Source organism: Ctenopharyngodon idella, chromosome 16 (genome assembly GCF_019924925.1).
Source record: "Ctenopharyngodon idella isolate HZGC_01 chromosome 16, HZGC01, whole genome shotgun sequence".
Classification (NCBI taxonomy): Eukaryota; Metazoa; Chordata; class Actinopteri; order Cypriniformes; family Xenocyprididae; genus Ctenopharyngodon; species Ctenopharyngodon idella.
In genome coordinates this window covers 29103966-29128556 of record NC_067235.1, presented here as the reverse complement: position 1 = coordinate 29128556, position 24591 = coordinate 29103966, and the positions used below count along the sequence as shown (strand labels likewise).

General features: G+C 36.4%; 1 protein-coding gene across 48 annotated transcripts in view; it reads left to right on the top strand.

Moving 5' to 3' along the window:
- The window catches only part of rims2a (regulating synaptic membrane exocytosis 2a), a 201347-nt gene that overhangs the window by 51387 nt on the left and 125369 nt on the right, over positions 1–24591 (top strand). For 40 of the 48 annotated variants that reach the window (XM_051864854.1, XM_051864852.1, XM_051864840.1 and 37 more), the window contains one exon: positions 1325–1602. In XM_051864854.1, the coding sequence (XP_051720814.1) occupies positions 1325–1602 (278 nt within the window). Of the gene's footprint in view, positions 1–1324; positions 1603–10281; positions 11017–24591 lie in introns of those variants that run through there. The other 8 variants (XM_051864866.1, XM_051864884.1, XM_051864885.1 and 5 more) reach the window with 8 other exon arrangements.

The window sequence follows — 24591 nt, the reverse complement described above, 5'->3', positions numbered from 1 at the left end:
ACATCTGCTATTGAGTGCTGCAGTGGTGACTGCATTTTTGTAGGCTAACTTAATAGTTAGTTAGCTAAAGTGGTTCTCTCAAAGAATACCCAACAGGATTTGTCCATTGGCTTTTGGATTAAATCTGAATTTTGAAGCCTAAATTAGTGTTGTCAAAAGTACAGACTCTTCACCGAGTGCTTACACAGATACACATGGGAGAGTTTGAAGACAGGCATCTATCAGTGGATCCATCTATCAGTGGATATATTAGGGATTTGCTGATAGACGCCTGCTTTCAAATGCTCCCATGTGTATCTGTGTAAGTGCTTGGTGAAGAGCGTCCAGATGTCTATTTACAACATGTTTTTGAAGGGTTTATCATTGTAGCCAATCACAGACATATCTGTTGAGTGTGTGAACACAATGGCCAATCAGAGTTGTTTAAGAATCCGCTCAACAGCGCTCAAAATGCTAAGGGGAAATGCTGGTATCGTCACATTTTTTTAAATTTCAGTACTTGGCTTTTGTACTCGTACTCGTACTTTTCACAACACTAGCCTAAATACAATTGCCAGAAGAAGAAAAACAAACGTACGCTATAAACAAACTACACCATGGTTGCATGACTTTAACATCACTACGATTATGCTTCAGTCAACTCTTAAATTTTTAAACATTTTCTCTAAAAGTCCAAACTCATGTAGTTTACAACGATTATAAACACAACAAGGCTGTGAAAGTGGACTAGTGAGAAGACAAGTTTACCTGTTCGGTGTTTAATGTCCTTGACAACCTCTGTAGGTCCATTTAGCCACTTGTTAGTAACCTCCTTTTTCTAGACAGGTATAAGCTCTTGAGCTTGTGTTTACCACAATTTATCAGGCATTTAATCAAAAAACCCATTGATTTCAGGAGAGTGGAACTGGAAGTGCTTAAATGTTATCTTGTTTGTGGACTTTGGCCTACAAGAATATGTCATCCCTTGCTGGACTCCATTAGTCAGACAAACCAGGTAGCTCCACCCCCAAACTCATGCCATTGGTTGAGCCAGAATTACTTTGCATTCATCATTTCCTCTCACATGTACTCTGACATTTTTGTTTGTCAGCTGCACCAGCATCACAGTTTCCTGAACCTGTTTGTTGTGGGACCTGCGTATGAGGTTCTGGACAAATATCCCAATATTCACTGGCTTCACAGTTGAAACCAAAATGACTGATTTAACGATATAAATCGCTTTTCCCACAACAGCAAGTTTTCATCTGTCTCATTTAGGGTTTTGACCTCTGTCTTCTGTCTGTGTTCTTCTTTTGGTTCTAACTTCCTGTTCTGTAACTGTCAGGTGATGTGGGTATGCAACCTGTGCCGAAAACAACAAGAAATCCTCACCAAGTCAGGGGCCTGGTTCTACAGCGGCCCAGGGGACGCCCTGCCCCCGGGTGCGAGTGACCCTCGCCGCCGCCACGAAGAGGCTCCGCAGGAGAAGAAGGCCAAACTGCAGGAAGCCCCACTGCTGTATCAGGGGCCTCCAGGGGACCGCAGCCGTGCTCCAGGACTCTCGCGCCAGGCATCCCTCAACAACGACTCCGGTCTGAAGCCCAACGACTCTCTGAGCAACAGGTGAGTGCAGATGATAAGCATTAATGTGTTTTTAGAGCGATACGATGACGAAAATTTTGAACTTGCAATAACCCTGTGTTTAGAAATCATTATTCCTTGTGAGAACCAGCACTCTTCAAGTTATTCTTGTTACTTTTCAAGAAACTTGCTAAAATAATTTGCCTACAGTGACCAAACCACTGTTTTTGTTGATTATATTGGGAACTTGATAAGTCGGTCAAGATAATATTAGCTTGACAAAGCTTTGCCTAAAATGCAAGGACATTGTTAGGGTGTTCTAAGTTGTTGCTAGGTTGTTACTAAGTGGTTGCTTGGGTATTCTGAATGGTTGTTAATATATTCTTAAATGGTTGCTATGGTATTCTTGGTGGTTGCTGGACTAAGTGGTTGCTATGGTGATGCTAGGCAGTTGCATGGGATTTTTTGGGTTATAACTAGTGTGTTGCTAAGCAGTTTTTAAGGTGCTCTGGATGGTTTCTAGGACATTGCTAAGTGGATGTTATGGTGCTTTGAGTTGTTACTAACTCTACAGGGAGTGAGAAAGGCATGGCAAACCAGATTGATTGGCTGTTCTTGATGGTAAGCCATATTTGTGGTCGATGGATGATAGGTGAACGTTTGGATTTCCTGCTCAACATACTGTAAATACCACAAGGACCTGCCGTTAATGATCTGTCCCTCACGAAGACTGCTTGACTTTGCCACTTCCTGGGATTTTTTTTTTCTGTGACTTATTGGCTAATACAATTTTTAGGTGTAGAACGAACGATAGAATGAACGAACAAATGATAGACGGAAGAACAAACAAACGTCAGACAGGCGAACAAACGACAACTGAACGAACAGAATGAATGAACGATAGACAGACAGAACGAACGAACAACAGACGAAAAAACGAACGACAGACAGATGAACAAACGACAGACAGACAACTGGACGAACGACAGACAACTGAATGAACAAGAGAAAAAATGAAAGACAGACAGACAAACGAATGACAGACAACTGAACAAACAACAGACAGACAACTGAATGAACAACAGAATGAATGACAGACATACGAAGGAACGACAGACACAGAACGAATGATAGACAGACGAGCGAACAAAAGACAGACAGACAGACGAACAAAAGACAGACAGACACAATCAACTGAACGAATGACAGAACGAACAACAGACAGACGAACGAACAACAGACACAGAACAAATGAAAGACAGACAGAATGAACAACAGTCAGATGAACGAACGAAAGACAGACAGATAACTGAACGAACGAACAACAGACAACTGAATGAACGACAGAACGAACAACAGACAGACAGAATGAACAACAGACAGACAAACGAACAATTGACAGACAGAACGAATGAACGAATGATAGACAGAACAAATGAACGAATGATAGACAGACAGATTGACAGACAGAATGAATGAACGAACGAACAATAGACAGACAGACAGATGTACTAGACAATTCTGAAATGAACTTTGACTGCAAAAGTCAAATTGCATGAATACAATAAACATCTGTGTCAAATTATTTATTTTTTTAGGTTTTAGAGGCTCAAATATTAAATTAACCTTGCATGAAAAGTAGCTTCTTCTTTTTTTTAAGGGGACCTATTATGCCCATTTTTACAAGATGTAATTTAAGTCTCAGGTGTCCCCAGAATGTGTCTGTGAAGTTTCAGTTTAAAATACCCCAGAGAACATTTATAAATCCATGTTGTAAATACCCATTCCTGGCTACAGTCAAGAACAGGCTGTTTTCGTGCATGTGCCTTTAAATGCAAATGAGCTGCTGTGCCCGTTCAGTAAATGAAGACTGGTATGTTCACTCTTACATCCAACAACAAAACATCTCAATTGCTTACCAGACATTGGTGTCGCTACAGCTGCTGGAGCGCAGAGAAAATGGCGGACAGCACACAGCTCGCTGAGGGCGGAAACTATAGTAATGCATGACTGTCAGTCAGCAGTCGTGGGCGGGGCCTGTGGCTAATGTGACGTCACATTAGCACCATGGCTGAAACCAGGTCGTTGGGAGACACTGCTTATGATTTATGGGGATTAAAAAAAAAAGAGTGGGTGGATTTTTATCACTGTAGGGTGGTTGTGTACACACACTGCCAACACACATTTATGTCCAAACACCATGCAAAAGTGAATTTTGCATAATAGGTCCCCTTTAAACGCATGCATACATAGACCTCAAGCTGGGTTATTTGAAATTGAAGCTGGGATAACAACTGCTGGAGCACACAATGCATTCATTCAGGTTCCATCTGTTTTTCAGCCGTTTACCATTACTAATTTGGTACTGAACACACTAGACAGGTAAATAACAATCAGTAATTTATGGTGAAACCTGCTCTAGAACAAATGCAGGAAGTCATTTATCAAGCATTACGCCGCTAATCTGCAGGGAGATGCTAATGCACCGTGAGCATGTGAGTGTGATTCCATCTTTTTCCACACAGTGGCGGTGTCTCTCTGAGCCTTGGGATCAAATTCTCTCCCTCCTTAGCTGGGATGGCTGTATCAGCTTCACTGCTCAGGGTTCAGAGGTCAGTCCTGGAGAGATGTCTCAGTAGAAACAGATGCATGCTCCCTTGAATCCGTGGTGCCCGCTGTGTGTTGGTTTGATTTTCCGTTCCTGAATACCTGTGGAGGAGAGGAATGTTGGGCATGTGCCACAGGGATGGGGCTGATCTCACCTGCTGTTAATGTGTGTTGTGTTGACATGAACATTTGAATGACAAACCCTTGAAATGGAAATTGCAAATTTAGACTTAGCCATTTAGTAAAGGGATGTACTGTAGCGAGTTCTGTTGCCACTTAATTGTTGGTCTGTGTACACGTGTACACGTTTAATGGGAGTTTTAGCACATCTCATTGTTTTTAAGATGGCGTGTCAAGTTAAAAATGTAAAGTTATGATTTTATTTGAACCAGGTGAAGTGCACACAGGACATGTATACACTAGCATTTAATGTATACACTAGCATTTAAAACTTTGAGGTCTATAAGAGTTTTTGAAAGAAGCTTTTATTCTTATTTACTTGATCAAAAATACAGTTAAAACAGTAATATTGTGAAATATTATTGCAATTTAAAATTATTTCTGTGATAACTAAAGCTGAATTTTCAGCATCATTACTCCAGTCTTCAGTGTCACATGATCCTTCTGAAATCATAATATGCTGATTTGCTCAAGAAACATTATTTTCGATGTTGAAAACATTGTGCTTATAAATCGAGGGAAAGAATTAGTAAATCGTGCAAACAATTTACTTTTTTTCTTGCATGTCATGTGCGGAGCTCCATACTTATGACCTTGGTGTAACTAGCTTAAACTCAAAAATATTTAAAGTTTTAGAAATGCATCCCACATGTTTATTCTTTACCATCAGATATTTGCAAGCAAGAACTTGTACTCATGCTTGTATTTGTGTACTCTGGATACTCATGCCCATCCCTAAAGTTTGAGGGAGTATTTATGGCGCAATGCATTTGTTTTTTTCACTCATCCCTGGCTTCTTTACCTGGCAGATGTCCGTGAAAGGCTCAGGACAGCAGGTGAGCTTTAAGCTGCTTTCACGGATGCAGTCTGACATTTCCTGTAGAACACAACGAGTGTTCTGTGAAATGTATAAAAAGCTACTGTGACAGCAGTGCTGTTCTTTTCGATCAGATCGGTTCATATGGCGTGTTCTGTCACGAAAACTGTAAATGCTCATTTGCACTTTCTGTCTGGCTTAACGTGTTACCCCCAGAAGGTTAGATGTTAAAAAATGTGCCTGCCATATGGTAGCAAGGCAGCTTCTGATTTGTTCTGTGTTGTGTAACAGAGAGTGTTATAGTTCTGTATTGGTCTTGACTTTACACAACTATGAAAGTGAGCAGCTGCTTTAAAGGTTTGTGCAGTAAGAGGAATTTTGTTGGCCTCTCCGCTTCCATAAATACTTTGCTAACATCAGCTAGATGTTACAAACCGGCAAAATCTTCGAAAAACAGGTTCGTTTACCCAAAGTGCAAATTTAAAGTGTCATTTACTCACACTAAAGTCCTTAAATCTTATTTGTGTTCTCGTTTATTTAATTATGCTGTGTGAAGATGCATGTTTGAAGTCATTTTAGAGTTGTCAAAAGATACCAAGTCGGTACTGAAATTTTAAAAATGTGACGTTTTGAGCACTGTTGAATGGATTCGTAAACACCTCTGATTGGCCATTGTGTTCACGCGCTCAACAGATATGTCTGTGATTGGCTAATGATCAACGAACGGGAGCATTTGAAAGCACTGAAGTGTTTGAATTTGAAAGCGGGAGTGGGAGCGTTTGAAAGCAGGCGTCTATCAGTGGACCAATTGACACCTGCTTTCAAACCCTCCCGTGTGTATCTGTGTAAGCGCTCGGTAAAGAGCGTCATTGATGTCTATTTACAACATATTTTTGAAGGGTTGATCATTGTAGCCAGTCACAGACATATCTGTTGAGCACGTGAACACAATGGCCAATCAGAGGCGTTTACGAATCCTCGCAACAGCGCTCAAAGCATCACGTTTTTTAAAATTTCATTACCGACTTTGTACTGAAGTTACAGGTTCTTTATTTAGTTACAGGTTCTATATTGGCATTGATGTTTCCATGAAGAACCTTTAAAATCAATGGAATCTTTCCATTGCACTTAACTTTTCTGTATAGTGGAAAAGGTTCTTTGGGGAACCAAAATGATTCTTCTTTTTGGCATCACTGCAAAAACCCCCTTTTAGGAACCTTTATTTTTAAGAGTGTACCAACTGCAAGTTTATAAGTTAAATACTGTACAGTAGTTCATATGACATTTGAGAACTGTGGTGGAGATTTTCAGACTTAAATTATGTTAGGATTAGGAATATAGCGCACACATGGATGGATTAGTTTTATGATGCTTTAATGGTGCTCTTTGTCATTTTTGTGGCTTGACAGTCCTGGTCACTGCTGTTGTTGTATGGAACAAAACATGAACATTTTGTGATTTTTTTTTATTTTTTTTTTTTTTCCCTTTCTGTATGGAAGTCCATTTCCACACAAAAAAATAAAGAAAGTTAATTGTGAAATAGCCAAAGTCGCTATAAGAATCAAAATTGACAATTCTTATTTTTATGGAATATTGCAGTATTTGTTATAAATTATTTACCTGTGCACATCATTATTTTTTACATTTTAAATTTATGTGCTCTCATAATTTTTAATCAAAATAACTTCCCCTCCCTCTTGCAGAGACATCTCATCTCTTCTCTTCTCTTCTCTTCTCTTCTCTGATGATGGGTTTACTGGTGCGAGGGCGGGACAACCTGTCATTCACACGAGATCAACCAATAGCAAACCACAACCATCCAATCAATTCCCAGTGGGCAAAATCAAGTCCTGCCCTACATATTTTTTTTTTTGAGAAGCCGTTTCATTTACAATATGGAAGAAAAGACTATTGCAAGTTCTATTTCTTGCAGACTTTAAAATAAGAAATAAAGTCACATTGTAAGATCTATAGTCACAATAAGAGATGAAATGAGAGAAAAAAAATTATTATTGCTTTTTTTGTTCTGAGGCAGAAATGGTCTTCCACAGAAGAAATAAAATAAATTTAATTTTTCATTTTATCTATTTAATTGTGATATTTGCTTATTTTTTATTGCTAGAGGAATCACAAAAATTAAGGTGTTAAACTGTGAAAGCAGTCGCAAACCTCATAAAGGATTGCAAACTTCATATAAAATGTATAGAAAGAAATAAAACAGCTGCTCCAGGGCCACATTAGACTATCGTGAGGCCTGCCTGAGGCTCACTCTGGTGGGTGAGAGAGTTCAAATTCGACCATGATGGATTACTGGAAGTATTAAACATCCAGGAATTGACAGGCTGGCTTTCTGAAAATGCATCCCAGTGAGGATGTGCCATCCCCGGGCATGAATCAAGATCAGACGCCCCTGGAGGAATGTCCTCTTCAGAAAAATTTAGTTTGACCTCTTGAGGTTGATTGACGATCAACATTTTGTGGAGGTTAAGCACCACCTCTGAGTGTCTGTGTGCAAAAATAATAATAAAAAAGACATTTTTATATTAATTTCAGGCACTACTTCTGTTGATGGAAAGTGGCAGGGGTGTTTTGGGGTTAACTGCTGTCAAAGTGGATAAGAATGGCCTGACCGTTCACCGGGAGAATGTGTTAAATAGTTTGATGCCCAGGAATAGAGCTCAGGAAATCACTGAAAAGCACTTCCATTAATCTTAAAGAATGTTTAAATTAACTCCGATTCTCCTTTCATGAAAAAGTGCTGACAGGCTATTTATATCCTGAAATAATGTGGGAAGAGCCTAATTTGTCTTGGTCTCAGAGGTGTCATTGGAGTGAACGCTCAGACGCGGCGCGAGTGTGGGTGAAACTGCTAGATGAAACAATAATAATTACACTGGGATTCGGATTTAATTACAGCCGTTATGTTTCTCTGGGTTTTGCAGGTTTTTGTGCGCTTGCATCTCCTCCCCTTCCATCTATAAAATCCATTAGTGTTTTTATTGGAGCTAGATGCAATGTGACACCTAGGTTGAACCACAGACAACAGTGGTTGTTTTTAGTGCTGAAATTAGTTTGACGAAATGCATGAGTCACTTGTAGTGTTGGGAGCTGATCTTCTGTTGTCACTGCAAATACTGCAATATAGACAGACAGACAGATGCGTATTGTCTTGTTTGTTCAAGAGGTCAGCACAAGTTTTACTACAAGTATGATGTAATCAAGTTTCATGCTCTTTGCTTGGTGCTATGGGAGCTGATGTTGTGATATGGAGGTTTTGTCTGGAGAGAGTTGTTAAGAGAATAAAAGATGCACCTGCAGGAATTCAGTATCAGCATTCTGATCTCACACCTGCCTGCTCTCTAGACGACCCTACACTAATGCTTTTAAATGCTGATCTCTAAACAATTAGTGCACTTGAGGCTTAGCATGGTCATCTCTATCTATCTATCTATCTATCTATCTATCTATCTATCTATCTATCTATCTGTCATTCTGTTGTTCTATCATTCTATCGTTCATTGTATCTACCGTTCCATCTATAGTTCCATCTATCGTTTCAGCTACCGTTCCATCTATCATTCCATTTACTGTTCCATATATTGTTCTGTCATTCTAATAATCATTCTATCGTTCCATCATTTAAACTACCAGTCTATCACTTTGCAGTCCATTCATCATTTTGTTCCATATTTTTCATAAATACTTTTACTATTTATTTTACTAATAAATATTTTAGTTTTACAGAAAAAATAAATGTATTGTCTTTTAATCTAAAATTGTAAGATTATTATATTACATTATATATTATAGACTGACTATCATCTATCAATCTATCATTCTATTGTTCTATCATTCTATTGTTCGTTCTATCGTTCCATCTATCAATCCATATATCATGCTATGTATCGTTCTATCATTTTTAACTATCGTTCTATCATTCTACCTATCGTCCCATCATTCAAACTACCAGTCTATCACTTTGCAGTCCATTTATCATTTTGTTTCATATTTTTCATAAATACTTTTACTACTTATTTTACTAATAAATATTTTACTGTTTTACAGAAAAAATACATGTATTGTATTTTAATCTAAAATTGTAAGATTATTACATTATATATTTTGGACTGAATATCTATCTATCTATCTATCTGTTCTATTGTTCCATCTATTATTCCGTCTATCATTCCATCTTTCATTCCATATATCGTTCTATGTATTGTTCTATCATTCTAACTATCATTCTATCATTCTATCGTTCCATCATTCAAACTACCAGTCTATTACTTTGCAGTCCATTCATCATTTTGTTTCATATTTTTCATAAATACTTTTACTACTTATTTTACTAATAAATATTTTACTGTTTTACAGAAAAAATACATGTATTGTCTTTTAATCTAAAATTGTAAGATTATTATATTATTTTACATTATTATGGACTGACTATTTATCTATCTATCTATCTATCTATCTATCTATCTATCGTTCTATCATTCTATCGTTCTATTGTTCTAAAATTCAATCTATCACTTTGCAGTCCATTCATCTTTTGATCACTTTAGTTTTTTTTTCATATTTTTCATAAATACTTTTACATTTTTTACTAATAAACATTTTAATGTTTTACAGAAAAATTACATGTATTGTCTTTTAATATAAAATTGTAAGATTATTTTATATTACATTATATATTACTATCTATCTATCGTTCTATCTATCTACTTATTTTTTCTATCTATCACTTTTTTTTGCAGTCCATCCATCAATGTTTTTAATAGTTTCTATAAATACTAAATACATTTTACTATATTTTGCAGAAAAAAAAATATATTGTCTTTTAAAATAAAATTGCAAGATTATATTATATTATATTATATTATAGACAACCCAAAGTCAATAATACTTCAAAATGCATGTACAATGTAAGCACATAATAGTCTTGATGAAAGCAGTCTTGATCATCATTCTTTTGGCTTTAACGTGTGTCTCTCATAATAGAGTAAATTCAAAGGGCCCTGCTTCTCTTTAAGATGCATATAGAACATTTTTTTTTAGGTCAGAATGCATGTTAAAAAGCCCTCTTATTCCTTGTGTCCTCAGGGCAGTGCACTCCACACGAGAGCGTTTTCTCTTCCTCTAACGCCCTTATTCCTTCAGGTCATCAAATATCCACACACAATAGTTGTCTTTTAGAGCAGAGCATCTCTCCACAGAAAACCCTTAATGATGTGGGAGAAAGAAAGCTCCCCTCCTCCCCACGCCACATGCGCTGTAATGCTGGTAGAGGATGTGTAGTGCTGCTCTGGTGCTCCTGAAAGCGGATGGCTGCTGTAGATGGGAGAGAGAATCCTGACAGCAGCGTCTCCGCGAGCCTGGGCTCTCTAGAATCCGGACGCGACGCGCTTGCTTGCGTGCCTGCGTGCGTATGCGTGGATGTTTTTCGCGATAACTGTGGATAATTAGAGGCGCGAGGGATCTCCGGTGCGTTTAGGAAGCGCTGCGCGTTCGCTTTCTCTCTTAAGTTCGGATCACAATGACCGGGAGAGCCGGTGTCGGTCCGGTCTCCTCGTCCAAACGCACTTTTCACCGGGAACAGATCACATCGGGAAGTTGAATCGTGTTTATGTTGCGCTGGAGATGCGGCGCGTCCGGAGCGAGGAGCGCTGGAGGAGTTTCATCTGAGGGAAAGCGGGAATATACGCAGGATAACGGAGAGGAAGAGGGAAAATGCAGTTTGAGACATTGCGTCAGTTCTGTAGCTCGGTTTTATCTCATTTTAATGGGGCTTTCACGCCGCCGCAGAATATTCTGCAGACGGAGCTCCTGGAACAGGCGCTCAGCACCATCGGGTGAGTTTGTAACGCATCACAACTTATATCTGCATTTCCTGAAGGAAATATCAGTGCTTGATTGGCACGAATTGATAGAAATTGTGTGTATGGGGCGGCTGTGAGGTAGCTTTCCTTCTGAGTAAATGAAATGCCGCAGCCGTTGTCATGACACTCAGCACGCATCTTGTTTAGTGGCGGCTGTGTGAGAAAGGACCAATCAGAGTTCGCTATGCTAATAAATGCAAGCTTGATGTCCAATTGCAATTCAGTACGCGAATATTACTCACATTTCATCACTGTTGATTGCATTTTGAATGACAAAAGGCTGTATCGTTACCTGCAATATTTAAAAAAAAAAAAAAAAAAAAAAAAAATATATATATATAATCTTTTAACATAAATTTAAGTATTTTATACTTAAATTATAAGAAGTTATAACACCGCTAAGACTGAAATGATCTTCAAAATTCGAGTTTTAATCGCCATTAACGATAGGGATCTCATGTTTCCATTTTGTTTTGTCATGGTTGAATTTGTCCACAAAATGTGTTTATTTGTAATATTGAGCGGTTATTTGTTGTAATTATCAGTTGTGGGAAACTGTTGTTTACTCATTTGTGCTTCTTCTTCTTTTTTTTTTTTCTTTCTTTTTTTTTTTCAAATTAAACAGGTCAGTAATTTACGAAACTTTTGGTTCTATTTGTTAGTGATCATCTAGAGTTTTTTTTTATTTTATTTTTTTTAAAGATTTTGACTGGTGATAAAAATAGTTTTAAAGTGAGCAATTTGTGTACATCTATTTATCATTTGCATTCAATATTTAATTAAATTGTGTGTGTATATATATATATATATATATATATATATACACACACACACACACACACATATATATATATATATATATATATATATATAAATATTTACAAACTTACATTAGATGCAATTAATTGCGATAAATCGATTTGACAGCACTTATATATGCCTATATATGTGTGTGTGTGTATATATATATATATATATATATATATATATATATATATACACACACACTTTATTTTTACAAACTTGTGATAAAAATAGTTTTAAAGTGAGCAATTTGTGTACATCTGTTTGTTATCATTTGCATTCAATATTTAATTAAATTGTGTGTGTGTGTGTGTGTGTGTGTGTGTGTATATATATATATGTATTACAAACTTATGTTAGATGCGATTAATTGCGATAAATCGATTTGACAGCATATATATACTGTGTATATATATACACACACACACACACTTTCTTTTTTTTTTTTTACAAACTTTCATGTTAGATGCAATTAATCGTGATTAATCAATTTGACAGCACTAATATATATATACAACAAGTCCCCCCAATAATTAGAAATGGTCAAATCTTCTCCCCCAATATTTGAAATTCTTGCACTGCTCTGCTGCACTTCATTACAGCTCTCTGCATGTTGTTATGATGACAAAAAGGTTTAAAAGTTACATTTTTAGTCTGGTCTGCCTCAGCGGTCTAAGAACACTCGTCAGTGTCAAAATGATTGAGATGGCCAATCAAATTAAAAAATCACATAACAAATGCACACAAACGTGTCCCTGCTCTTGATATACAACCATTGATGGACATCTTTAATGAGGGGAAAAAAAAAAAAAAACTATGCGAGGGCGGATTAGAACACACAACCTTTGATACTGTTAACAAAAATTCTACCACTAGATCACTAGGAAATTCAAAAGTTTGTTGCGGATCTATATATTTATTCACTAAATTGAAGAATCTCGGAACTAACAATATATTGTATTATGAAACTATCCCATTAAACATGAGTTCTCAATGTACTATTGAAATTGATTTCTGGACATCGTAATGTTATTTTTTTTTTCTGCAGTTGTTATTGTACATATCTGATATAGCATTGTATTAGCAGCAATTTCGTTCACTGTTTTGTTTCTTTATGCTTTATTAAAAAAAAAACATATTTACGCCATTGGCTCTCGAATCATTAGAGAAGTGGGCAGGTTCTGAGAGACATTTACAGATCCCCAGCCAAGCTCCAGCTCCAGCATTAGAAGGGCAGTGGTCCTGTGCCTCACCGTAAACCTCTGAAGGACCTCAGGGCATGAGACTGAATGGTGTGTTTATTGCAGTTTAAAGTGTTGAGGAGAGAGAGGCCATGGAAGCAACCCATCGTCTCACTCCAGGGATCTACAACACGAGCCCCTTCCTCTGCCAGGACAAATACACACTCAGCAAATCAGCAGCACACTTGACTTCGCTCACACCAGGGGTTCGGTGCAAGCATCCCTTTGTTCCTGTGCATTCTCACATGCCTTTGAAGCCTGTACTGTGCTTGATTGGAGGAGGCAAGGTGTGGCTGCCAACTTCTGCTGTTTTGCTGAATTGCACCGGCTGCATTTTTAGAGAATCGCCACACTGAGGCATTTAGATGATAATGTGTTCTTTATAGAAAGAGTTTTAAGTGGTTATTCTAATTTGTGTTTTCATGGTAAACATCGGGCAAATGGCTCAAGATAATGTCACCAAAATGGCATCAATCGTCAAAAGCCAAAGTCTTCCCTCAGGGAAAGGTTACTTCCCTGTGCCGACCCATTACTAACAAACAGCTGTCTGCCAAAACCAGAGCGGATTCAGTCCCACTGTGTTCTTTCTGCTTCGTTGTGTGTGCTTCTGAGTGTTTTAGATTATAAAAAGGATTATATTCTGAGTATATTATTTATATTCCGAATATAAATATTAGATTTACATTCCTGTTAAAATGTCATTTTTCCCCTCCAGCAATTTTGAGTTGCACAAAAACGGTCATAAACAAAGTAATTTCACTTCAAAATGCAAAGGAAAACATTAGAAACTATATGCAAATAATCATTGTGATTCTATGACATTTTATTTTCATAACAGTTAAGCATGCAGATTTGCAGACTTAATTGAAAATATCATGGAAAATAATGACAGAATGTAAAAAAAAAAAAATCTAATGGCGCATATTAATTTTTCATTTTGCAAATGATTTTTCTTTTTTCTTCTTTCTTTTTTTGAGATTCATCCAGTAATACATTAACCACTTTTTATAGTCTTATTCTTTATATTAAGATGTCTTAAAGGCACAATATGTAATTTTCGCCGCTAGAGGTCGCTTATTCAAAACAAAGGCGTAGCTTTTGATGCTGTGAATGAGCGTGGAATCATGGGAGTTGTCGTATTCACCTCCACTGCTGATGGAAAGCAATCCGACGGACTCGGGCAGAAATCTTGTTCATGGATGACCTAATGTATAAAAGTTTTATTAACTTTAATGGATTCCAGCGGAGCTTTTATTATGCTAATGCTGCAGTCGGCCACTTCCGCACTGTTTTACATGGTTAAAACATCATACTAAATACATTTGAGTGTGTTGAAAGTTATGCTACAATGTTACTCTGTGCGTTTGCTTGGTGGCTGGTATAAGAGACTTGTTGTACTTTGCAGTAATCTAGATCAATATTAGAATGTCATATTAATGAAAACTGGATGACTTGTGTTGCTGAATGACATGCAGTTAATTAAAAAATATATTGTATAATGGAAAAAGCTCTCTCTGATTATGCTATTTAAGCCACTTCACAAAATAGTCTCTGAGGCATGGTAAAAACATGGTACTTGTGGTAAATCAAGAAAACAAGCGATTCAAACGGCTATATTATGTTGAGCTATATAACAATGATTCGTTTTCTGTTGATAAATGTATCCGGTTGCAAAGCAGTTGCTCACCTGTCTAATAAAACACATAATATATTAAAGAGTCTTTGGTGTTTCCATGATTTCTACGAAAGTAAAACTGGAAATCGAGGGTTACGCAGATATGACATGGTCTGTGTCCTGATTTCTCTGGATTTAAACATTGTTGGAAACATTTGGGATAATGTAAGTACACAAGTCCACACAATATATAACATCATTCTAGTGGTTTTTGGATATTTTTATCTAAAAATCTTACGTATCGTGCCTTTAATTTATTTAATGCATTATCTAAGTTTTTCTTCAGGTTGCATAAAAACATCAATTTGTAGCTCATTGGAAGAACGTGGCTGTGGCGACATTTCTGCAAAATATTACGTTGCGTCTTGCACATGCTTTACGACACATTCAAAGTGAATTGTCCAGTGAGTTGTGCTAAAATTATGTTTAGTTTTATCCGAAACAGATGAAAGTGAATCTGGCAATGCTTTATTACGTTGGTTGTTGTATAGACAATGTATGATAAGATAAATAGTATTTTTCTCAATTCTGCTTCTGCAGCCTCTGTTATATGACCATGTGTATCATTTGGCTTAATAAATTTTGGTCGCTGCAGAGAAAGAGCGAGCGAGAGAAAGACACAGGGAAGAACAGGAGAGATAAATCATAATTGAAGTTTCTCTTAGATGGAATATCCCTTCCCACTAGCCCGGTGCTCTGTGAGGCTGCGTCGCCATGGAAACGTTGTTTGATCAATGCTGTGGGTGATGTGTGAGACAGGAAGACCTGCGGGGGAGACGGAGAGAGAGAGGGATGTCCCCCACACAGAGAGACAGAAAGAGAACAGCAGGATTATTGTGGGTTTATTCATGAGGCTTCTGTAAACGCTGTCTGAGATTACTTGGCAAATGACGCAGATGAGGTGAATGAATGAAACAGAGAAGTTTCCAGTGTCAGAGCGAAGCTTTATGAGCAGTTTTAAAGCAATGTTTTGGGGTATGCTAAAGAGAGAGGTCACCCAAAAATGAAAATTCTGTCATAATTTACTCACCCTCATGTCGTTTCAAACCTGTGGAACACAAAAGAAGATACTTGAAATGTCTTACGTGTGTCTGAAATCGAATACTTCCCTACTTATTCTCTTTATTATTTCAGTTGTTTCTCCTAGGTCGCAATGAAGATTTAATGGAGAATAAATGGGAACTCTTGCATAAGTCTCCCGCTCTGATGTCTCTCCTGAGAAAAAGTCTTCTCCAAACTTTTGTTTTCTCTCAAAAGAGATTTCAACAATGTCTTAAACTGTGCTCAGATTTGTTCTTTAATGGTGACATTTCCAAATCTACTGTAGAAATAGAGTTTTCCACAAAGACAGGAAAAGAAAACAAAAAAAAAGAAGAAAATCCAATAAGATCCTTTCTTTTATGAATGAATGAACGAATGAAGCATTTATTTGTCTCACCTCCCATGTCTATTCTAGAGTTTCAAAAGAGATCTCAAAAATGTCTCAAACTGTGCTCAGACTTGCCAAGAAGTCTGCAGTCGAAATTCAAACTCAAACATTTCTGATTGAATTCTTCCAAAGGTAAATGTTCTGAGCTGCTATTCACAGTCATTTTGTAGTTCTGTACACTTTCTGTATGTCAACTGTTTTTAATTTTCATAGAAATTGTGATGCCTAAAGAAAAAATATCCCTGATCCATATAGAGCAACCTCTGAGCAATATGATTTTTGCCTATGATAGTCTTTCCTATTGTGACGTACTGTAAGAAAAAAATATAGGGTGGAGCTTGAATTTTTCCATCGGGAATTGATTGGATTATTTGCTAGTAGTTTCTAGCTTGAGAAAGAGCTCTCTGCCATTAGTATGTTCCACAAACGAACTCCCATCATCCTTTCAGGGAATCAGTTGCGCTTTCTGAGCATGAAAGAGAGCAGATGTCCCTATCCCACATACCACACGCTCTGTGTTGAGAAAGACCAGCTCTTCTTTCTGTCTCTCTCTGCTCTCGATGGATGGATGCTATGAAGCTGTTTGTTGCTGATGGTCACAGCCATATATAGAGCATGTGTTCCTCCACCTGTCACGAGATGTTCCGCGCTGTTATCAGTCACATCTCGTGCCTCTTCCCAAAGCGGTTTTGTCACAGTATTATCTCTGAAATTCATGCAATGGATACAAATGCTGAAGTAATGTTTTGAATTAAAATTTGTGTTGATAATCCATTCTAAAAGAGAGACAAACCAGTTACCATTATTATCATTTGGACTTGGAAGAATTTGATGAGAAATATTTGAGTTCATATTGAGATCTTTGTTGCAGACTTTGGTGCCTTGTGAAATCTGAGCATAGGTTTAGATATTTTTGATTACTGTGGTCTTTTATGTAAAGCTGAGCAGCAAGAGACTTAAGCAAAAATCTCCATTTGACATCATTGAGGTCTATGAGAAACAATTGAGTTATAGTACCATTTTTTTGACAATTTATTTGACAAAAGTACAGTAAAAACAGTAATATTGTGAAATATATATATATATATATATATATATATATATATATGGGTCATTGACGAATAAGGTTTTTAAAAGTGTAAAGAAACATAATGAAGATATAATTAATTTTGAAAAAAAAAAAGTTTTATCAAGTGTTAACAATGAGATTGTGTTTTTTTTGTAATCAATTAACACTGCTTTTGTCATTTTTTACAAGTTGGGCAAAATTTGTCACCAAAAAATGGTTTTACCGAATGACACTTTTGGTTATACCGAATGACGATATTTTCAAACAATGCTAACAGGCTGATATCTAGCTAGCTAGCTAGTTAGCAAAAGGACAATCAAACTTTTATATTTAGGGCAAGTTTATAAAATATTACAAAATTTTCCATGTTTTATAGCGGTTGTACAGAATGACCTGATGTTTCGGGACATGCGTATGAGCAAGTGAAAACATGAATTTTTCAAATAATTAAAAGAGAGTTTTTACTTTGCTTCACGACCATGTGGTCCTTTGCAGGTGTCTGAATGATGTCACATCCTGTCACATGATATTGAACGCATGACTTGATCCAAAATGGTCTCTTTATATTGGTTACTCCGAATGACATCAATGAAATTAATTTTTACCGGACATTCTTTCTCATAACAAAGCGACGACTTCTACACATAATTTTAATACAATTTTGCACTATGTTGATATATGATTTTATAAAATCATGCCAGAATAAAAAATATATGCTTTTATTACATTTTAAGATATTTGAATCACAAATGAAATGGCTGTATTGGCCTTTGGACGGTTAAACCGAATGACCTTTTGACACTTCAAAATCTTTAAAATACCTTTATATGTAGCAAAATATAATTAAAACCTTTTGGATTCAATAAAAGTGATCTAGTTGTACTACCTTACGTACTTTGAATATCATATCTTTGTTTTGTATTATTATTAAGGCCTTTGGACAAAAAAATGACCCATCCCGTCATTAACCCATATATATATATATATATTTGGATTTAAATAGGCAAATGCTTAAGAGTCTATGACTAGATCGTTATTACAGTGATTATTATGTTTCTAGCATGTTATATGTTTGGCAACAGTTCTTTTAACCCTAACTGATGAAGTGTGTAGCTTTTCGTTTCTTAAGCAACCATGTAGGAAGGCGTATCATGGCTATATTCCAAGCAGACAAAGCCAAGATTCATCAGGCTCAAATAGAATGGGAGGGAGCATGGAGAATCATTTTCACACATGAATTGGCACCTCTGAGTCCTGACCTTAAATTCATTGAAAGTATATTTATGATCATCTAAATAAGAGATCATAACACCTATTCAAAATAATAATTCTAAAAGAATTAGTAACATCTATTTAAAGTAGTTTTAGAATGTTTTGATTGCTAACATTGAAATTTTGAATGCTAGTATGTCCACTACCACTCTACATGTGTCAGTAGAATGAGGCTAATTATCTCAGCGTTTTGCAGACGTGGGAGTTTGTGCACCGTATGGCTACCAGGCACATGCTGTCTCAGATGGGTTAGTGTGTGATTGCGGAGGATGAATGAGATCGGCCTCGGAAGGGCTTGGATGCAGGGTGATCGCGGTTTAGCATTGATAGCTGTTCTCTTCTGTTTCTCATTTTCTTCTCTGTGGTCAGACCCCATTACTGAGAGCCCGTGTAATATGTGTTTACTCTGTCATTAGGTTTCAGGAGAGATTTTATCTCCCAGGATGCTGAAAGCCATGCTGCAGAAAAGTATGAAGCTTTTTGTCTTTTACTAAGAGAAATCATCCCAGAGACTTTTGCTTAGCTTTTTTATGTAACGTTAACATAATGCCCTGTGGTTATACTCGGCAGTTGCTTAGACACTCTGCTTTTTGCAGTGGCAATGGAGGAACTCAAGGACGTTTTAAAATCAGTAGATAAGGTTAGTCACTGATAACTGTATGTCACAAACCTCTCAGAGCTTGGTTTCCAAAAGCTCTCGTATGAGATCTGCCATCCTATTGCCATTAGTCCCATTTGATGAAAAAAAACTTTTTACTAAGCCTTTTTACTTCAGAATTTAACATTTAATTCAGTGTACGTTTCTTTGTAATTAATTGTGCATTTACTATCAATTTCTGAGTGAAAATTGTTTTTTTCAGGGTAGTTGGGAAAAGTAGCTTGTTTATGGAAAAGCTACACTATTACAAAATCAACTGAGCTAGTAAAAATGCGGTTAAGTTAGTAGCATTGCTACTTTTTGTGTTTAAAGTCCCTCACGTAGCTGTGATGTTCATCTGTGTCTTCTTTAACTCTCTCCTTCTCCCTCTAATGGGTTTGTTTTCCGCCCCATGCACTCTCAATCGTGTCAGACAGAAGTGATGTTGAGTGAATCAGAGAGCAGAGCTGACGTAGCATCTCGTAAGCTCATGTAGTGTGTGTGTGTGTGTGTGTGTGTTGATGGAGCAGATGGGGAGAGTCAGGCCGCAGCCACGCATGGTTTCCTGGCCTGGGGTGATGTAGCAGAGACCTCGAGCCTCTATAAATACGTCTCCCAATAAGACCACCAGCTGAGACGGCCATGTCCATGGTACCCGTTGTCAGTCTGCTAGTGTAAAGAGCCCAGAGATTTTAAGGCATATAAATTTGCTCATCCTTACAAATTTTACCTTGATAACATACAGTAGTTTTCCGCCATACTTATTAGTGATGCAAAATTGTTGGGCTGAAACTAGAAATTCTGGAGCCACTGATTCAAACTAAACTGTTTAAGAGATTACACAAACGTCCTTCAATTGGCATGATTTTACAATAACATGTGAGTTATAATAATTTATAAAATGTTAAATAAATTGACTGTAAATTAATAAGTGTGGGAAAAAAATGTTGATCAGTGTTATTTTATATAATAGTATTAATTATATATACTAGTGTAGTGTTTATTAATATTTATTTTTATATTTCCAATTTGTTTTGTACTTTTGTCATTTTTATTAGTTTTTATAATTATTTCAATTTTAATATATTTCTGATTTATTTTCATTTCAGTTTTAGTAATTTTAGCACTTGAAACTTTTTTATTTGAGTTTATTTTTAATTTTGTTTTTTATGTTTTTCATCTTATATTTATATTGTATTTTATTTCTACTTTATTTCAATTAATGAAAGCAATTAGTTTTAGTTTCTGTGTTGTTTTAGTTTAAGAAGTTGTAGTTTAAGAAATATTGAATAAAGTAAAAAAAAAAATGGCCTCAATATGAATTATTTATCTTGCCAAATATTACACTCAGCTGGTGTTTAAATTAAATAATTGTTACAGTATATTATAAAAAAAAATACATAAAATCTCACAAGCCAAGTTTCTGTTGTTTCATTTTTTCAAGTTGTGGTTTTTGTTTATATTTTCAGCCAACACTTTTTGGTCTATTTTCTCCTTCAGTCAAAAAACAAATGGAATTTTATTGCATTTTAATTAATATTTTAATGCAAATTTCAGTGCTGTTTTTTTTCTTCTTTCTCTTCAGTAGGGTTTTTATGGAAGCTTGTTTCCAGCACGGAATAAAAAAAAATGAAAAGATAAGTGCGACTTTTAATCTCACAATTCTGACTTTTTTTCAGATATGAACTCACAATTGTGAGTTATAATGTCAGAATTGCGAGATAAAAATTCACAATTGCGAGAAAAATAGTCAAAATGTCAGAAATATTTTGCAATTCTGAATTTTTTTCTTTTCCTGAATTATTTTTGACTTCTTTTCTCAGAATTGTGAGTTTATATCTCGCAATTCTGACTTTATTACACACAACTGCAACTTTATATCATGCAATTCTGACTTTATAAATCACAATTGTGAGTTTATACCATGCCATTCTTAGGAAAAAAGTCAGAATTGTGAGTTTATATCATGCAATCCTGAGAAAAAAAGTCAGAATTGTGAGTTTATATCACGCAATCCTGAGGAAAAAAAGTCAGAATTGCAAGATGTAAACTCACAATTGCAAGAAAAAAGTCAGAATTGTGAGATAAAAAGTAGCACTTAACATTTTTTTTTTTTTGTATTCAGTGGCGGAAACAAGCTTCAATAGGTTTTCCATTTGTCATGGTTTCAGAAGCTTGCTGCTTTTGAATTTGGCCAAAAGATGGTATTATTAGTTTTTGGTACATTGTGTTAGTGTTTTGTTAGTCAGTGTGTGCACAGCTCAGTAATACGAGCAGAAAGTGAGAATGCATCTGTTCTGTAAGCAGATATGGAATTAGCTGTTTAGGGCAGATCAGCAGTCCTCTAGATGGATGGATGGTCTCTCTTTCAGCTGTAATGAGTCTAACTCCTTTCCACAGCAATATTAAGCACTCTGAATGTCCATTCACAACATACCATCAGATCGTACAGCAAGACCCCGCATACATCACGGCCAAATGATTACTGTAAGTGCACCACAGACACAAGCTGTGACGTACTGTATGGACGTGGTTTTATTTCTCGAAATGTGTTTTTCTCTTCTTGCCGCATTATAACGCCACTGCGCACAAAGGAAAGTGTTGCATGCCGTACATGTTACTGTAATTATTGTTGGAGCTTTTTTTCATAATTGATGGCAGTTAAAAATAGATTGTAGAATGGCTGTCTTGGTTTGCTCAGTAGGCCTATCCCCTGGGCGGAATGCTTACTGGTGCAGAAACGACCCAACTTTAAATTGAACGGGAGTGTTGAAAGGAGCTACAGTGGTGCTTTGTGGGTATTTTTCTTCCACCTGACATGCTCTCATCTACAAAAGCATTTCACTGTACATTTCACTCTGAGCTCATGCCATCTAAAGAAATACAAGGCCTGTTGTGAATGTTAGATTTCTACAGCCACCTTTGTAATACGAATAATAAGATATGAATGTGTGTGCTAATGGAATGTCATGATTGACGCAAACAGCTTTTCAGGAGAACACTCTAGAGGCACACACACTGATCCTTCAGCTGTCTACACAAGAAATAAGAGCAAATTTAAAGGGTTAGTTCACCAAAAAATGAAATTTCTGTCATTGATTACTCACCCTTATGTCGTTCCAAACCCGTAAGACCTTCGTTCATCTTCAGAACACAAATTGAGATATTTTTGATGAAATCTGAGAGATTTTTTATCGCCCATAGAAAGCAACAAAATTGCCACATTTAAGATCCAGAGAAGTATTAAAGACATTGTTAAAATAGTCAATGACTACAGTGGTTCAACTTTAATGTTTTGAAGTGATGAGAATACTTTTTGTGCGCAAAAACAAAAAAAAAAAAACAACTTTATTCAACAACTTCCTCTCTACCCTGTCAGTCTCCTATGCAGTTGACAGAGTGTTTACTGTACGTCCAAACACCGGCTTAGTATTGGCCGACGCTGTTTACGTGGACGCAGGAGCCGGCCAATAATGAGTCGCCGTTCCGATTTAAACACAGAAGCTCTGCAGTGTGTCTTCAGCGTAAACTGTGTAGGAGAATGACAGGGTAGAGAGGAAATTGTTGAATAAAGTCTTTATTTTTGTTTTGTTTTTGCACACAAAAAGTATTCACGTCGCTTCATAACATTAAGGTTGAACCACAGTAGCCACGTTGACTATTTTAACAATGTCTTTACTTCTTCTCTGGACCTTGAATGTGGTAATTTTGTTGCTTTCTATGGGAGATTAAAAAAAAACCTCTTGGATTTCATCAAAAATATCTTAATTTGTGTTTTAAAGATGAATGAAGGTCTTACGGGTTTGGAACAACATGAAGGTGACTACTTAATGACAGAAATTTCATTTTTGGGTGAACTAACCCTTTAAGTCATTAAAGGTTTCATTTACAATGATCAATTTGATCAACTTAACAGTTTAATCACCTTAAAACCTTATGATATTGGAAATAGAGTTTTCTTTTCAAATATAAAATATGAAAGCATAACACTATGTCCTAACCTGATACGCTGTGACGCACGATAAACAGTATCTTTTCCATGTTAATCAGAGTTAATCAGAGTTTTTATCCTAACCTACGATTTTATTTTAGAAACGGTTTCTATTTCTGTGACATCATGACTGGAATAACACCATACAAAGTATGACAATGATAATCTCAGGTACTGCTTATATGCTTTATTTAATGTTAAAAGTGTCTAATGTGAGTTTGAATATCTCTTTGCCTGACCTTTATAACCATACTGAAAGCAACAATGGATAATTCAACTCAGATCTCGAAAATGAATTAAAGGAAACAAGAACTTTCAAACTGTCAACACAATGTTAACAAACAAGTCTATTCTATGTCAAAGATAGTTTTAGTCACCAAGTATTTATCTTTTTATAATGTTAAAATAGTGTAATATTTGTGAATTTCATTACGTATCCATTTCGTTGCTAGAGCTGTGTGCTTGCATCGAGACTCCGCTCACACAATCTTCTGATTTTTCATTGATTTACTGGCATATTGTAGTCACGTTGCATCTGGTGTGGACCAGGCAGGTGAATATTCATAAATATTGGCCATACAGTTTAGTTTGATTTATAAAGAATAGCTATTAAGTTTGCTAAAACATTCCACTTATTTATGAGGAAATATCATTTATGTGGCAGATGATAATTAGAATGATGAAAAATACATAGATAAAGCATGAATTAGAAATCTAAGGCACATTTTTGGTCTTCATTTTATTAAAATAGTGCTAAAAATGTCCAGTCTGTCTGTCTGTGTGTGATGTGGATCTGAGCTTTTTGATGGGGCTTTATGGGGAAAGATGTGCTCTGATGTGGCTTGAGTTGGTCACACTTCACTTCCAAACCTGTTTTTTCCCTCCTGGGCCCAACGAGCAGCTCAGGATGTTAATTGCAGGCCTCTGGTGTTGATTGCTTAGCTTGCCGGCTGCAGTTTCCTGTAAAATGCGTTTGGGCCACTCCAGCTGACGCCAATAAGCATAATTACACACTGTTTGTCTGAAGAATTACCCTGCTTTAGGGTGTTTGTTGTGCAGTGCCGTGTGTTTCCGCTTTAATATTTGTGTAAAATGTTCCTGTGCACGTGCGTGTTTGTGCACGTTCCTGGCCTTAAAAGATTAGTTCACTTTAAAATGAAAATTACTCCAAGATTTACTCACCCTCAAGCCATCCTAGGTGTATATGACTTTCTTCTTTCTGATGAACACAATCGGAGTTATATTAATAAATATCCTGATGCATCCAAGCTTTATAATGGCAGTAAACGGGGCCAACGAGTTTGAAGCTCAAGAAAGTGCCTCCATCCATCATAAACATACTACACACGGCTCCGGGGGGTTAATAAAGGTCTTCTGAAGCGAAGTTTTGTAAGAAAAATATCCATATTTAACAAGATATAAAGTAAAAT